Consider the following 16,709-nt stretch of genomic DNA (forward strand, 5'->3'; position numbering starts at 1 on the left):
CTTTTGTTTTTTGGGTTTTGGGKKTTTTTTGGTATTTTTACTTTTATAAAGTGACAAAAAGTGGTCTGCTGTTATCCAGCCAAAACTCTCAGCTTCACTTGTGGATTCATTTCTCACTGCTTCACAGCAAAGCAGAGTGAACGTATGGAGCAGCGCATCGATGTGATGGAGCCCCCCCCCCCCCCGGCATCAGCATAAATGCTCGCCCCAGAACTGCGTGATGGCTTTGCACTGCAGCTCCCAATGGGTGGTCACTCCTTTATGCAGCTCCCCCCAYGCACACCCTCTTAAAATGAACCAAATTTGTTATCTTCATAGACAATTTTCCCCCTGAATGCTGGGGTTAAAATTCAACCCATGGGGTTATCAGGTGCTATTTACAAAGAACTAGCTTCTAAAATAAGTCATTTTTGACCTCTGCTACAATATACTGCAGGGTTTCCAGCCATTATCTCCTACTGGTAAACATTACCAGTTATGTGTCAAAATACAAAGCTCACTCATTTTATTTCTTGTTTTTGTCAAATATGACTTTTTGTTTCTCCCTCTGAGTCTTCTGGTTTGGTTTGAGCTTTTTATTTTTTTAATCTTAGTCTCAGTGTTTTGTCGTGATTGTATTTTGCATGCAGAGCTCTACAGAAGCAGTAGCGGCAGCTGCTCCAGAGTGCAAAAAGAGACTTGTCTCTAACAGAACAGAAAAGTCCACTTTGTTGAAGAAGAAACCGTTTTTCTTAGAGATCAGCCTGACTCTACTGAGATAAATTCTCTTTGCACTTGGCTGACCCATCCCTTGAATTCATAAGCTGCACATGACATYCCTTTTCTGCTGGGTTCAGTCTCTAGTGATTTAACTTGGAAGTAAATCATAAAACCAAAAGTATCACCTGTGAACATGGAGCTCTGCCCAGMGGAACCTAGTAAAATGAAAAGAATCATGCCCAATTACACTGAGGTTATTCCAAAGCCAGTCTCTATGATAATAAGAAACTAGAAGTTATGTATAAAGAGAAATACTGATTTAAGTGAATTGGAGATAAGTATTTTCAGTCTGGGACCACATTAGGTGCATGCAGATTGGGGATTTGGCTGGAGGAAGGGAGGTCTGGGCCACACAATTTCTTTCCTGACCTAACATTACTGAAGTCAGTAGAGTTACACTGCATTTGAATATTGCTCCTGGTGTTTTAGTTGTGCTCCAGTGCACTCAGTTTGTGGTTATTACCTTTCTGACTCTCATAGCTAGTACTGAACCCTGCTGCTTTATTTATTTACTTTTATTATTATTTTATTTTGTATTGAGAAGGTGAGAAATATGTCAGCTGGAAGTAGTGTGTGGGACTAAAAGAAACTCCTAGGCATAATCACTGGATGAGGAACTAGCATTCCACCTTGATCGAGGTTTTCTTGGGCTTCTGGCATCAAAGTAACTCTCTATTAAACAACTTGCCATCCCATGTCCAAGAGCAGTGAAGCACCTTGAAAAGATTCAGTGCTGATATCAAGTGAGAACAGACATTTTACTCATTTGTGCTCTTTTTGGAGACCACACTAGGTGACCTTAAAATCTATAATGCATGACCTGTGAAGTCAGAAGTCTGCAAGGGGTAAGGTTTAAGAGTTGGAAAGGCAAGTCAGTCATGAGCATATGCCAGCAAGGCTGGGAACACCCTTGCAGAACTCAAGAGTGTTAAGGTTCAGAGGACTGAGAGTTGAGCAAAGTTGCTTGGTCAAATCAAATCCACTTATAAAGTCATTAAAGAATTGATGAGCCCGAGCTGCTTGAGTGAGATTTCAGAGTGATACATAATGCATATCTGGAGCTTTTAGTCCAATGTAAACGGAAGGGACAAGACAGATGCACACATGCATGCTCTGTAGGTTCTGGCTTCTCTGTGTGCAAGGACTTTCATTTTACCTTATGCTGTTTGTCTTTTTCAAAAAAGCATCACTGTGAGAACCTAGCGTGTTGCATTAGGCACAAGGCTATGAAGTGTTTTTAGCTTCCTCAGAAATTGGACAGGGCTCACCAAAAGCAGCAAACATTGGCCTGCAAAACAGAGGTTCCCCAACTTTTGAATTGTCCTAAAGATCTTTTGACTGCAAAAGAACAGCATTAAAACCAGAATCCGCAGTGCTTCTGAGTGTACAAAAAATACTTGTGTAAATATTTTGTTTGTTTCCCTGTGGGGCTGAATTAAGCTTGGTTTGGCTTAGTTGTGAGTGCACTTATCCTGTTCTACATTCTTGTAAAATTGATGCACTGGCCCTCCTGCTTCACCTGAAACCATCACCATGAAAGTGTGTGTCCTTTGGGTTAAAGGTGGTTGCTGCTCTTCTTGGAACAACGTTGCTGAAGCTAGAATGATAGATTTGTTGTGAAAAAAGAAACACGAACCATTAATTTGTGGAAACTTCTGGCAAAACCTGTAACCATCACCAGGAGCTGAAGTAGAATTTTTGACCAGAGTTGGTCAACCCCACTTCTCAGGATGTTCAGACCCTCATCTTGGATGAGGGAGGTACCTGTGTTCGAGTGCCTCATCTCTAGCATGGATTTGAATGCGAGGCTGCTACATCCCATACAAGTGCACTGACCAATTGGTTGTTCACTGCTCAGGTATCAGTAATTACTTAATTTTTGGAGGCACAACATAATAAGCAGATTTTGCCTTAAGATGTAGAACGAGAACAGATTTGGAAACACTGATGCACCATCTCTTCTTTTCAATCAGCCTTGGTGGCTGCTCGTGTTTTCTCTACAGTAACTACTACAAATCTGAAATGCAGACTGCACAATGCAAGCGTAAATGAGTTTGGGAATAATAATGAAGCTTATCAAAGAGAGAATCTGGAAATGGCTGTTTCCGCTTCTGCACAGGCCCTGTGCTGCAGCTTGGTTGAACATGTGTCTCCTAGTAATCAGTAAATGAAATGCAATTAGCAGGGTGATGAGATTAATCACTTGATCACCACCTTAGACCTCTTAGTGACTGTGCTGAGATCGCTTGATGGATGATGATGCGGATTTGCAGAGTATCGTTCATTCTCATCACATGTTCTTTGCCCTCCTGTGGTGAAATTAAAAAAAAAAAGTCTCTGAACAAAAAAATAAAAAATAAAAATAAAAAGCTTCACAAAAAACTCTAGCAATAAGAATAAATCACAGAGTTAACTAGTTCAGCAGATCAAACAACAGCATTCTGTTGGCAGTCTGAAGTCCCTGCTCATCCGACCGCTCTTGTTTTTCCTTTGAACACGGATTTCTTTCTCTTGTTTCCATTGCAAAAGCATGAAGACAAATGGGACAGGGTAGGAGTGCACTTTTCCAGTGGGCAGAAATCACTTACAGCTCTAACAACTGATGCCAAATGGGGAGCATTTTGCCCATTCCAAACAGGCAAGCAGTTTGAATCCTCTCTCTGTTACTGAAACGCGCAGTGTAACACATTACAGACATTGTTTATAAATGATTGCCTGGGGATCATGTAATAGTACTTCTGGCCCCATCTGCCTTCCTTCTGTTTCAGAAAGACCTCCAATAACCTTCTCACACAGAAACAAATACAGACTTCTCTTGTGGTTATTTCTGCTTGTTGCTCCAGCCACCTTCACTGTAACATGGTCCACACATATTGCTCTCCATATACTGCAGCCTTACTGGGTTCTCCATTCACTCCTATTTTTTGCATGGAAGCAAAACCTGAGATCACATCTAATCATTTTAAATGTTCACTCAGTCTGGTCCTTAAATTTTAAAACGGCTGACTCTCAAAAGATGATTTCTTTTTTTTTTGACTATAAAAACATAAAAAGGTCCTCGTAGGTCAGAATTATGGTTCCTAAAGCCCGACAGATCTAAGTAGACAAGGTCCTGGGTGCAGATCACGTGCAGCACAATAACACCATCTCTGTAGGAATGAGAGACCTCTTAAGTTTGTCTGGTTTACTTTTGTGGGGAAAGTGGAGAAGGCAAAGCGAATCAGTCAGGCTTTGTAACAACACAAAAACAAAATCTATTTAGTAAGACTGAGGACCAGGCTTTTCGATAGAAGCAACAGAAGGTTACAAGGATAACAAATTGAAAACGCAATTCCATCTTAAATTTAACAACCACCTGCCTCTCTGTTTACTTTCATTTCTCTTACCTTGAATTATGATGACATGAGTGTAATGGCTTTACTTCAAACTGGTCTTCCGAGAACTGAATAACTGTTTCTCTTTTGCTACCACTCGGCCTCCTGGCTGATTGCTTTCTGTCAAATCTGCAATGTGCCCTTTATTTAAGGCTGTGAATATGCATACTTTCAACACTATACGAGCCATGGATGGTACTTGCACAATCGTATTAAATTTATGTTAATGTGTTATCAACTTTCTGTAGAGATTTTATGTGATACATTATTAATGTAGATGAGAGACCTGGTACTGATTGCRGTATCTGGCTAACTCTGTCAAAACGGGTCTTCAGCTCCTCTTTTTCCATGCTAAGTTTACTGCAGTTTCCCAGTGTAGAGATGCCATAGAGCATACAGCGAMTGTATTATTTCATTTAGTTAATGTACCTGACTTGGTACAACCCCATTGTGTGGAGTGGAGGATTTTTAACTGGGGCTAATTTTGTCCTGAAATGGAGAGTTCTCTAAAAAGAATCAATTTTTGTCCACAAGTATTAATATTGCAATATATGTCCAAGTAATTCCTTTCACACAAAATGAACTGTGATTATATTATAGCAAAGCTATTTCTGTTGTGATGACATGTATATGTAGGTGTATGCAAGTGATACGTTATATATGTTAAATCGCTGTTAAATTCTGTTGGGACGATGTAACTCTGTGCAGGCATCTTCGTGATGTCCTATAGCCCTTATACCCTCTTACCAGACAACATACTCCCACGTCCTGTGTAAGCCCCCACTTCTTGTGACATGATCAGGGAGGGGCTGTGTCTGCCTCAGATTACTGTATCAATTTTCGGTGCACTTTGAATGCTTCATACTGAACAATAAAGATAAAAATTTTATAGTTTTTTTAATTATCAGGAGGGCAGGAAAGTTTCCTTGGCTATTTTTTCCATCTCTTTTGTGACTTGGAAAACCCTGTGTTCCGACTCCCTGCAGCATGCCCCTAATGATATGTCTGTGTTTTTTTTTTTCTGCATCTTCTCTCTTCTAGTTCTTCATGTTTATTTTGTTAATCTTCCTGGCGGAGCTTTCAGCTGCAATCCTGGCTTTTATCTTCAGAGAAAATGTAAGTATTCTATGGTGGGCAAGCTCTGAACCCTGGTGGGATTGTACTCAGCTGGATTGTAAGGTTAGGTGGTGGCTGATAAGTTTGTATAGCGCCTGTGTGTTTCAACTGCCAAGAAACCTGCTTCGTTACTGCCTTCAGTCTGCAGAACTGCCAGCAGACCAGTGAATGTTAACCAGGCTGGCATATATGAGGTGGATGGGTTATGTACACGGAAAATATTTGCTGGGGGACTGCTTGAATCCTGAAGTTTACAGTCTAGATTCTTTTGCAGCCAAACCAGCTGCATATTCTGTCACAGAGAGGAGTTTCCTAATAAAGTTACACTCAAGTTAAAAGYATCTAATTTATTTTTTCAATATCGTATATGTTTAATATTAATAGTGAAACCTACTATTTGCCCAGCAGAGTCAATGCTTGCTTTATCTGGAGTGGAAAAAGTCTCTTGTGTACCTTCTAATCATGTTGAATTTTCACTRTGCTGACACTTGCCAGATTCCTCTCAATGTTGCTTGTAAGAGATCGTCCTTCCTGACTTGTTCTGACCAAGGCTMTCCATATCCCATTTTTGGGTCTCATCAATGGTTCTTGTGCATATTGCACTGCYTAGAGGTTCCTGATCCTTTTCTGCAGTTTGGTACGGTGCAACTCCTCGCTACTTTGTGGCTATACATATTATTATGTGGCTGTGCTCCATTCCCTATGCTAGTAGTAAGCACAGTCTCATTTGTTTCTCTAACCTGCAGGGGTCTGTGCATTTCCTTTTGTGTCTTCACTTGTGCAAAGAAGAGCCTGACTGAACTAGACCCATGCTTCTCAAGGCGGCCCATCCTTGAAATATGACTGAGTGATAGCTGTGAGAAAATGTCATCTAGCGAAGATGGTCAGWTGGGACTGTTAGTGTTTGTCTCTGTTTTTGGTACTTCCTCAGCAGTAGGAGAACAAACAGCATATCCCTTCAACTGAACGTGACCAAAATGTAGAATGAGCAAAGGGCCTTGTAATTTGCCGTAGTTTTGATTTTTGTGATACAGACTGTATTTTTATTCATGTAAAAAGAATTCGATAAGCCAAGAGTCACGAAGCTGATAGCAAAACGATGTGGTGTTTGTATAGTAGGATGGTCTGCGGGGAGGGRTTTTTTTCCTTTATAAGCCGGTGGTCTTTGTGTCTTTACCTCRGAAGTAAGCAGTGTGGAAAGAACCGCGCTTTGTATGCGGTGTGGGTGCTCCATTCCAGATTAGGCCTTGAGATCAAGTAGTGGAAATAGCTGCAGCTCTGTAAGTGGGTTGCAGCATGGGGGGTCTGGTGTGKTCTGGTCAGTACAGCTCTTCTGTTAAGAGGTTTTAGAGAATTCCTTTGGTATAGCACAAGAGGCAGACCGCACACGTAGAAACACTTCGCGCACGCTGCTCTGCASACCCAGGTACTGCTGCCCCGCCACAGTCTTCACAAAGGAGCAATAAYGCAGTCGCTGATGAGAAGGCACTGGGGGCAGCAGCAGATGGCTGGGGACAGCTGACTGCTCCCACCTCCAGCACAGTGTGGGAGGAACTAGTAAAAAACATGAGAAACTAGACAGGCTTAACACAAGTCCTGTGTGTGGAGTAACTACTGGACCAGCTGTGTCCTCTTCCCACGGTCAAAGGATCCTACCTACGTCTCGGTTCTGGACGAAGCATCCATACCTTCAGTTTCCTGGGGAGCAGTGGGGTACATGAGGATACATGCTTATCTCTCCCTTGCAAGATAAGTTTGCAGTGATTATTCTAGACTTCTGTGACATCTGGGGGTGTTTTGTAAGTTAAAATATGAAGGGGAAAAGCTTCTTGGCTATCTTTCCTCCACTCCTCTCTCTTTTTGCTTCACCAGCTTCCCACCCTGTCAGAATGATGGACAGGAAAGGAAGATATAAAGAACCTTAAAAACTCAATTCAGTTCAAAATGGCTCTATGCACAAGTAAGCTTAGTCTAAAAATTCCTGTGGTTTATTCTCTCCTCAGGTTTCTTCTGAAAAAACACTTATTTTCTAACTGTTGTATTTTTTCACCATGTACTGTGATTTGGTAAGCATTTGTCCCTAATTTTGTTGTCATCTGTGGGTTAGGCTGAGGCTAGATGGCTGGACAGAATGTCTGGGAGGACAGGGGTGATCTTTTGATGACCCCATCTCAGGAAGATATTTGATGGGTCTTCAAACTAGCTATTTAAGGTCAGCCTCAGATGTGCTTTTCTCTGAGAAACAACAAGGTTACTTTCACACCTGCGGTAAATGGTCATTGCACCAGTCCTTATGGTTGTAGCCTCATTAGGTGTTTAAAGACAGAAGAGAAAGATATGCTCCAGCTGCTTGCTTTCCACRTAATGTTCAGGGCAGCTTTCTCATGTGTGGTGTTTTATATGCAAGTTAWCTCCCCAGGCACTGAACAGCCTTAAGTTATTAATAGCTGAGGGACAAAAAGAAATCGAGAGACACAAATAAGGGAGAAAAGAGTTGTTTTCTGCTGAGATTTGACATAAGAAAGGGCGTCAGTGAAAAGAGAGTGCATGGTGAGTGAAAGCAGCAGCCTCTCGCATTAGCAGTGGTGAGCAGAGGCTGCAAGTCCAGCTGGACTCCTGAAGAGTTGTTTTAAAGTAGACTTAGAAGAGGAAGTCTGTTGTTAATCAAATTTGGGAGTACTAGAGTTTTTCATCTTTTATAAAGGAAGCCTTTGGAAGCAGAGATCTCTTTTTCTTCTGGATACTGGTTATGTCACTCTCCATAATGTAATGTCTTCCGTGAGCAACAGAGAGAGGCATCATCAGAGCCCATATAAGAACAGTSTGACTTGCATGTAGAAAATACTCTTTCTAATGCCCTTTAGAGATCTGGATGGGAGAGAGCCTGGAGGGATAGCCATTTTCAAAGCTTTTGTGTGATGAAATTAATGACCCTATGTAGACTCTGTGTTGGCAAAGAAGCTTCTCTTCAAAATGTATTTGTGCTTGAATAAAAGTATGCGTGTATCCATCTAAGAGATACAGTGAATMGTCTTAGCAAGCAAGAAAGCAGGATGGCAGGGATGGATCAGTGCAGTGGCAGGGTGCTGGGCCGAGTCAGGATGTTTGAGTTTTTGTCCCCAGTTCTGGCACTTAAAAGGCAAGTTACTTTGGTTCTTGATACCTGTTTCCTCAGACAGAAGGCAATAACTAAACAACATGCGCGTTGTGTTCCTAGGCTGAGCAGCGGGAGTTTTAGCTGGAAAGCGCTACGGAAGAGAGAAACACAGGACTGGTGCTGTATCTACAGTACAAACATTGTACCATGTCAGAAACGTTAGCGTGCTGCGGGCAGGTGCGGAAGGACGGGAGTGTGCCCAGGAGGTGCTCTGAAAGCCCGCTTCTTGCACAGCGTTGTATTCAGATACAGCACTGGGCTGAGAAGGCTGTGAGCTTCCTCACCAGTGCTGGCTCCCCCCTGTCGTACAGAAATACCCTGTTTCATAAGCCTCTTCATCTGGCTGCAGTAATGCCACCCGAGCTGTTTTTCAAAGCGGTGTAACAAACCGTCCCCATTTCGTTCATTGATGTGTATGCTTGCGTACGCCTCTTTTGTATTGGAGAYTCCCCCCAGAAACAGCTGGGAAAATGGTACAGCCAAAAGGCTACATATTCTTCACAACTGTGCCTGACACAGCTGTGTTGCCAGAAGCGTATGAAAGATTTGCCCACTTCTGAATAGTTCTTGCCATAATACTCTGATGTACAAAGATACATTTGTGCTGTTATTAGCTTCAACTAGAAGAAGCCATGGACCTGTGACTAGTCTTACTGAATTTGTCCTCCTTTGCTAGTGTAGGGTTTTTTGGTTTTTTGTCTTTTTTAAGAAGAAAGAAGATTCTGCTGATCAGTTTTTAACATTCTTCTGAACTTCAGATTCTCAGGACAAACTCTACTTTAACAGCAACAAAGTGGAATCTGTTATTTTCCTGGCAAACTTATTCTTCCAGCACTAGGCTTTCTTTTAGGCCAAGTCTCATAAAAATCACACACAAACCCTGAACAATTTCCTCTGGGATTGCTGCTGTCAAAATAAAGGTTTCACTTTATATTCAAATGATTCTTTTGTTTCAGACCCAGCCAAAGGCAGCCAATTGGGATTATTACCAAGTGTAATATCAGTTTCAAAGCCTGCACTTCAGAAATAGGCGAGCATCAGAAAAATAAAGACTGTGCTGCTGTCTCTGTAGGGTAGGATGCTTGGTGGGTAAAGTGTGCAAAGAAAGAGAAGGAATGAGAACACTGAGGATATGTCTCAGCATCTTCTAACCTAGCCTTCCCTCAGTGCACCAAATTCCCAGAGGAAAATGCCTGTCCTTTGTGATYCTCTGGTATTTTAATATTCAAAAGCAAAAAAATGAGTTAGTCTGTGCCTTGCAAAAGTGATTTAGGAACTTAGCAGCCTATCTCATTAAAAGGTAATGAGATTTAACTACCCAAGTCATATAAGTCTTTGTGAAAAAGTTTTACCCGCTATTGTTTCGGTCGTTAAATTTTGTCTTAGTATGTATGTGTGTGTGTATGTATATATATATGTGTGTATGTATATATATATATTTTAAGTCACAGGTAAGTGGTAGTCTGGTTCTTTTGAGGAATTGACACAGCCTTCTCAATTCTCCTTAAATCTTGTGATAAACTTATAATGGAAACAGTTGATTTTGTGCTTTTTTGCCCACTCATATCTTACACATGTGCATGTATGTGTCCCTGCTTTGTGCACTATTTCACATTGCGTATGAAGAATCTGAAGGCAGCTCTTAATGGTATGTGTTAGTAGTTTATGGATTAGCAGTGCTGTATCAAGAACAAAAAAAGAAAGAGCCTTTCTGGGACAGCTCAAGTCCTGATCCTTGTAAATATGCAATACTAGAGCAGTGCTGTGTCCAGCTGAGTACTAATACCTCACTGAGGCTTTGTGCTGGCATAGAAATTCTGCCTGTGTGGATTGCAAATCACAACAAAGATATTTTAGAGGAGGGACCACACAAGTCAAGACCAGTGGGAACCTGAAAAGGGCATCTCTTGAAGTTTTCATTTTTGAAGTGATAGAAAGGCCACAAGATTGAGTCAGGCTATTCTGTTTAAGACGACTATTMAGTATCTATAGTCTTCCTCCAGAGAAGGAGCCTAAGTAAATGTAATTTCAAGGTGTCTGACTCTTTGAAGAGGCTTTGAGCAGWACTGTGGGTACAATTTTTCTATTTTACTGTAAACAGGAGTAAATGAAGTTTCATTTGTTTTTATTGTTGAGCCTGGGAAAAATGTTTAAATTATCTAAACACTGGTAATATAAAGAGGATTTTTTTCTTCTTGTGTGTGGGTTTGTTTAGATAATCTAAAGCATTGTCAGGGAAATAATCTTTTTTTATGATTTGTAAGTTGACTTGAACATTTCACATTTGTTACTTTTTTTTAATTCCTTTTTTATCCCTAGAAAGTTCARTATTAGAGCCTGACTCTGATTTCTCACACATGGAAATAATTTCAGAGCAGTACCCCGATGCTGGCAGGACATTAACTGATTTAAAATGAAAAGTAAGGGGAAAATCGGGTTCACTGTGAACCTTGTGAAGCTTAGTAAGTTAAGCTACTATATAGGTGTGGATTTGATGCTCTTTCTAAAATCCCTTTTAGTCCTTTTTCAATTTATGAAGCACTTACAAATAGCCATGAATTAAAAAAAAAAGACTTTAAATATTAGCTTACAAATACAGATATAATTCAACCCCGTATTTTTAACGATACAGCCTGGATAGAGTTATGCTTCAGCCAGTGGCTTTTCCCATGTTTCTCCTTTTAGGTTTGAAAAAAGACCAAAACTGAAACAAACAAAACCCCCAGCATTCACAGAGAGACATCTGAGGGGTGCTTTGAAAAGAGGCCTTGGCACTAACGCTTTGCATTTCCACTTGTCTCTGTGCATTTCAGCTGACCAGGGAGTTCTTCACCAAGGAGCTGAAGAAACATTATCTGAGGAACAATGACACAGATGTCTTCTCTTTCACCTGGAACTCTGTTATGATCACAGTAAGTGGGGCCACACCAGCCCCACACTTCTCATGAGTGAGCTGGCATCCTCACCATGCTTAGTCCCGCACCCTCCCCTCATCCTGCTTACCTATCCCCCTGGGTCAAGCACAGTGTCAGGGTTTGTGGCGGTCTTAGGAATTAAATGAGAACTTGCCTGGCAGGCAGCCTTTCTCAAAGTGAGCTGCCGTTGGTACTGGGAGAGGCACTCAGAGGCCCAAACAAGCCTGAGGCATTTGACCTGACTGACTGTCTGCCCCCAACTTTAACCACTGGCACCGAAAGCCACGGAGCAGTCTATAGCGGAAGAACCGGGGTCTTGCTGGTTTTACCAAAAGAATTTAAGCACCATCTTCTGGAGCACCTTGTGTGGCCTGGTCGAGCTAGCTTGATGGGCCGTGGATCAACCATTGCTTTAGACCTTTCAGCTTGGAGTCCACTTCAAAACTATATGCAGTGACCMATGACCAAAACTGTTGGTAACCAGTGACTTTTTAGCAGGCCTTGTGAAATGAGTTGTTAGGTAAGAGATTAGTCAGGAGTATGCCTAATGGGATATTTCTAATGCAGAAATAGTTGCCATTAAAATAGATTTTGTTATTTCAATTCTATTCAGGTGATTTAAAGATTGATTGTATCACTGCAGTTTAAATTTTTGTATACTGGAAGCTGTTACTTCTTAGCGACTACAAGGAATAGTGTGTGCACGTGTGTGTATATCTGTACGCATGTGAACTTCATGGTTTGAACAGCCCATGATGTATCTGTTTTGTGGTGAAGAGTAGGATGTCAGTCTTTGCAGATGAAAAACCAATTTTAATCTAAAAAAAAAAWAAATGATTGACACCGTTCATGCTGATTCAGGGTTTTAATGTCAGGAGACTGGGTCTGGGTATGATTTGAATCCTTAAAAGGGACATGACTTGTGTTCTAAAAAGGCACTTTTCTTGAATCACCTAGTAGTGCCTTTGAGCAGCAACAGTCCTGGCCATTAGCTATGGGGAGAATGGATGGTGGGGAGCCTGGGTTGCATGGCTGGCTCCCTTACGGACTTGCTGCGTGATCTCAATTTAGTTCTGATGCACTCCAATGCCCTGCTTAGATTCCCAGTGGCACCTTAGCATTTTCACTATGATATGGAAACAGTGGGACATTTTATAAAAAAAAATAATAATAAAATAAAAATAATAATAAAAAAAAGTGTTTGAAATAAAAGCTACAAGGTACAAACACAACCCACTTATTTGGAGGCAAAAGTTGTTTTCTCTCTGCTTTGGTCCTTGAAAAACAGAGTTTGGGAGACTTCTGGTATATCCTTTTGGGTCAAAGTGTAAACTCTCTCTGCCTCTTTTCGTACCTCTCCGTAGTTCGCCTGCTGTGGAGTGAATGGACCAGAAGATTTTGAAACTCTCTCTCATGTCCTACACTTACCTTTGGAAGAAGCGATACCAGAGGCTTGTTGCCAGCGACAGCTCCAGACGCGGGAAGGGATGTTTGTCGACAAGGAAGCTTGCCTTAGCGGAGTGGAGAGATTTCAGAATCGGCAGGTAAGAAAAGCCAAAAACTGGAAGGGAATTTCACAGCAGGTACAAAGGTGGCTGTGACAACGGTGGGGAGCTAGTGAGGCTGGCAGGTCATGCCATTCTGGCTATATCTCATATCCTGATTATGTTTATACTTTTGAAATCATGGCATATGTCTGATTTTGAAAATACTTTTTCAAAACTGTGTGGACTGCTAGGTCTATGTTGTACTCTATCAGCAGAAATATAAAGATAAGAAATATAAGATAAGAAATATAAAGATGTTGACAGGTGAGGGAGGAGATTTTGTCAAGTTTTATTGTATTTCTGAAGGTTAGCACTGCCCTGAGAAGTTAACTASCAAGCCAGCACAGGTCAGTGGGGATAGGATGGAGCTGGCCTTTAAGGGCTGCATGAGGGGTTCCAGTCAAGTTCTCAAAAACTTACTGTCAACAACATATGCAACCAAGAAATCAAAAATTAAACAGCCACAGRAAAACAGGTCTGTTTTCCAAGGAGGAGAAGTGTTGGAAAGTTGCACTTCTCTGCCCTTACGCTGGTTGCAATAGAAAAAGGGCATTTCTTTTGCCAGGTCTCTCAGCTTAGCAGTACTTCCCAGAACTAGACTTAAATAAYGCAATTCAGTATATCATTGACAGTGATATTACCAGTAGTGTTCTCTTTCATTTTCCCCAAGACCTGAAGTTTCAGAAACTTCCTGGCGAAGTTCTGTGTTCACCTTAGCATTAACAAGCCCGTTGGGCTGCCTATTGACTGTATATACAAGCCTCCTTATCTCTCCAAACTAAGTAACGCTCCTTTTTTCAGCACTTGGCGGCAGACTGTGAAAGAGAGTAGAAGAGTTTAGAAGCAGTGTGCGAGCTGTTTGCTAGTCTGGAAAATGTTGGCAAAGGCAGTCTGGATGAGAGATCGTAGCAGACAGCACAGTACTGCTTCTGCCACATCTGATTGCCACAACAGATGAGGAGGAGAGAGAGAGACAGAGAGCGATGACAAACAGCAGGCAGGGAAGGAGGCATATGTTTTGAGAAACAGGGTTAAAGCAGGTGCCAGATCAGTGGTTTCCTGACGTGGTGATGCTGCAACCTACTGGTTCTATAGAAAGGGCAGGTCTTCTGTGACCCCTTGTCACTGCAGTGTGGGAGAAACGATGTACACAGCAAGTGTCACCAAGCACAGAGTGAGGCATTTTTGTAAAACAGGGGACTCCCAAACAGCTGTTGRCTGGATTCAGGGTTTCCTGGAGCAGTCAGGCCTCCTGGGAAGCCCTGCTGGCAGGACAGCACTGGCCACATCTGAGTGGGCTCCTGCCCTTAGCCAGGAGCAGGGCTTGCTCTAAGTTAGGTTAAGACTGGAGTTCTAGCAAACACCCAAACATTTTGTTGTTGGACTGGATGCTTTGTCCTCAAGATCAGGCTGAAAACATAGAAAGAACAGAGCTGCTGATCTGCCTTATCTTAGCAAAAGAGTGGCTGTAACATTCRGTTACTGCCCCAACAGGCTTCATCGCAGTGCTATAGCTACTGCGTATRTTCCAGGCTGAAGGTATGTAGTAGCTGGTAAAACTGCCCAGGTCCTGTCTGCCTCACTGACTGGAGTYAGGACAGCAGAGCTCATTTGTGCTGCTTGGGATTGTTTTTGAGGTCTCTGAGCAGCTGATGCCTTGGGATGGTATTTCCTGCTCYTGCAGGAGGAGATGTCCCTGGAGGGAAACGCAGGCCTTGGAGAGGAGAGGATACAGAAGTAGGCTGATGGCTGTCTGGACATCCTCTCCCTACTCCCTTGYAGTAGAAGAAGCTGTTGTCCTGTCGTATGTCATGGTGGGGGCGAYTTTTTTTTGCTGAGAAGGGCACTGTCGACCACTGCATTGCATTCAAAAGAATGAAGCTGTCAAGTGCCTGCAGAGCCCTCCGAGCTACCGCARCACCCAAAGGAGCATCCCATGTAAATGTCTATGTGCTGTGTCCCCAGTCTGTGACTTGTAGGCATGACTGGCTCCTTGCTGAGTTTCTGGTGCCAGGGACTCTTACTCTTGTGTTGAATTAGCTAGTCCAATTGCCAGGATGATCCTGAGGGGTAGTGAGGCCCCTCAGCACCTGAGGCAGGGCTACGTTGGGCTGCTTTCCCTGTGTCTATGTCATGAGTGGGGATAAGAGTGTTTTCTAGTGCCCAAACTCTGGACCACTCTATGCTCTTCCTTGCTCTCCTCAGGTTTTGTTTTGCACCCAGTGGGCAGGTTGTTGCGTGAACACCAGCAACGTAACAGTTGTGCTATCTTTGTAACAGCTCTGTGCATTCAGGACATTTCCTTTTTGAGTGGAAGGGAAAGATCGAGTGATTGAAATATCACAGCTATATAGGTGGGATTCGATGTTTTTGTGTGAAGGATATGCTAAGCAGGAAGGAGGGGTACATTGTGTACTGAACAAACTCCAAACTACTCGTTCCTTTTGATATGGCCTGTTAGGAGACCCACTGCTGCTGATGGGTTACAATTTTAGGCTGGGACAGCTCAGACTGGGATATGCTGCTGATTGCCAGACACAACCTGAAACTTTTTGCAGAGGATTTGCTTGCTGTTAATTCTATGAACAATGATAAATAATATTAAAGATGACGGTACCTGTCCAGCATAAATGGAGAGATTACTATAGTGCATGGCTCTGGGTTCTTCATGAAATCAACTCTCCTATACCCAGAAGGTCGGGGGGTGTTGATCCATGCTCCTGTGGAGGAAGGAAGAAAGGGTCCAGGGTGGGAAATAGTTGCTCATGTGATTGAGATAGACTCAGAAGTCTCCTGCCTTGGGTTTCAATAAATAGGYCTCCTCTCTAACTAGCCTCGGTTGCCTGTCACCTGCCTTTGAGGGACCTTTCCTCTGTGCTTATTTTCTCACCATTGTAGAGTGAGCATCTCTCCTGTGCTGCTCCTCTGTGTCCTGCAAATTCCTTGTGGCTAGTTAGGAGCTGTGTGTGCCAGCTGTTCCCATCCCTCTGCAGTCAAATGCCCTTCACCACCACTGTCAGATGGGTCTTGGTCCCCCTTGCTGAGTGATTTGGGGGGTGGGGGMCATGCTTTTGGGGACTGGATCTGAGTGTACCTTATGTACAAAGCAGGGCTCTGCTGAGAGGACAACGTGAAGTGCTGCTCAGCTGTGTCTCACCACATTTTATCCTTTCTAGGGCTGTTACACTGTGATCCTGAACTCCTTTGAGACCTACGTGTACCTTGCAGGAGCCCTTGCCATCGGCATTTTGGCCATTGAGGTAGCAGTGTGGTTTTTTAAAAAAATGCAGTGTCAGTAGGTGGCCAGCAGCGAGGCAAACAGGCATGTGCTCCCCCTTTGCAGGGAAAGCCATCCCTGCCAAAGTGTGAGCAGCTTATTAGCTTGYGGTTTTGATTGCCTAGAGGGAGCAGGGTGCTTGGTCCCTTGGCACAAAAGGCAGCGAACTAACCAGTGCTGCAAGCCTGTAGTGCCGCCTCGTGTCGAGCCTGGCCCAGAGCTCACGGCTGCACCATGGCTGGCCACGGAGGCCCCCAGGACCCCGCCGCCTGCGCCAGGGCYGGACGGGATTACTGCCCTCGCCCTTGGAGCATCCCGACGAGCTGACCGATGTGTCTCTTGGTTAACGTGTTGGAACTGTGCCTTTGCTTTAAAAATCTCTGTTTAAGAGCCTGGAACAGCAGTGGTCCAAGAGCTTGTCTGTATGTCTCTGCTGTCCAGCATCACCTGGCTCTTTGGTGATGCACACTGAGGAATAGGCAGTTTGGTGATGAAGCCAGGCAGCTCCTGTAGTCACAGGCAGCTCAGGGGGAAAGAGGGAAGGGCAAAGCCTTCAAAAGGCAA

The 16,709-nt window shown here is 43.1% G+C and overlaps 1 protein-coding gene across 2 annotated transcripts in view; it reads left to right on the plus strand.

The window, feature by feature from the left end:
- TSPAN18 (tetraspanin 18) overlaps window positions 1-16,709 on the plus strand; it is a 101,218-nt gene that overhangs the window by 80,676 nt on the left and 3,833 nt on the right. For both annotated transcript variants that reach the window (XM_085321868.1, XM_085321867.1), the window contains 4 exons: window positions 5,175-5,249; window positions 11,220-11,318; window positions 12,686-12,865; window positions 16,045-16,128. In XM_085321868.1, coding sequence (XP_085177994.1) covers window positions 5,175-5,249; window positions 11,220-11,318; window positions 12,686-12,865; window positions 16,045-16,128 — 438 coding nt within the window. The remainder of the gene's footprint in view (window positions 1-5,174; window positions 5,250-11,219; window positions 11,319-12,685; window positions 12,866-16,044; window positions 16,129-16,709) is intronic.

Source organism: Rhea americana, unplaced genomic scaffold (assembly GCF_003343005.1).
Source record: "Rhea americana isolate MKP2758 unplaced genomic scaffold, rheAme1 scaffold_72, whole genome shotgun sequence".
Lineage (NCBI taxonomy): Eukaryota > Metazoa > Chordata > Aves > Rheiformes > Rheidae > Rhea > Rhea americana.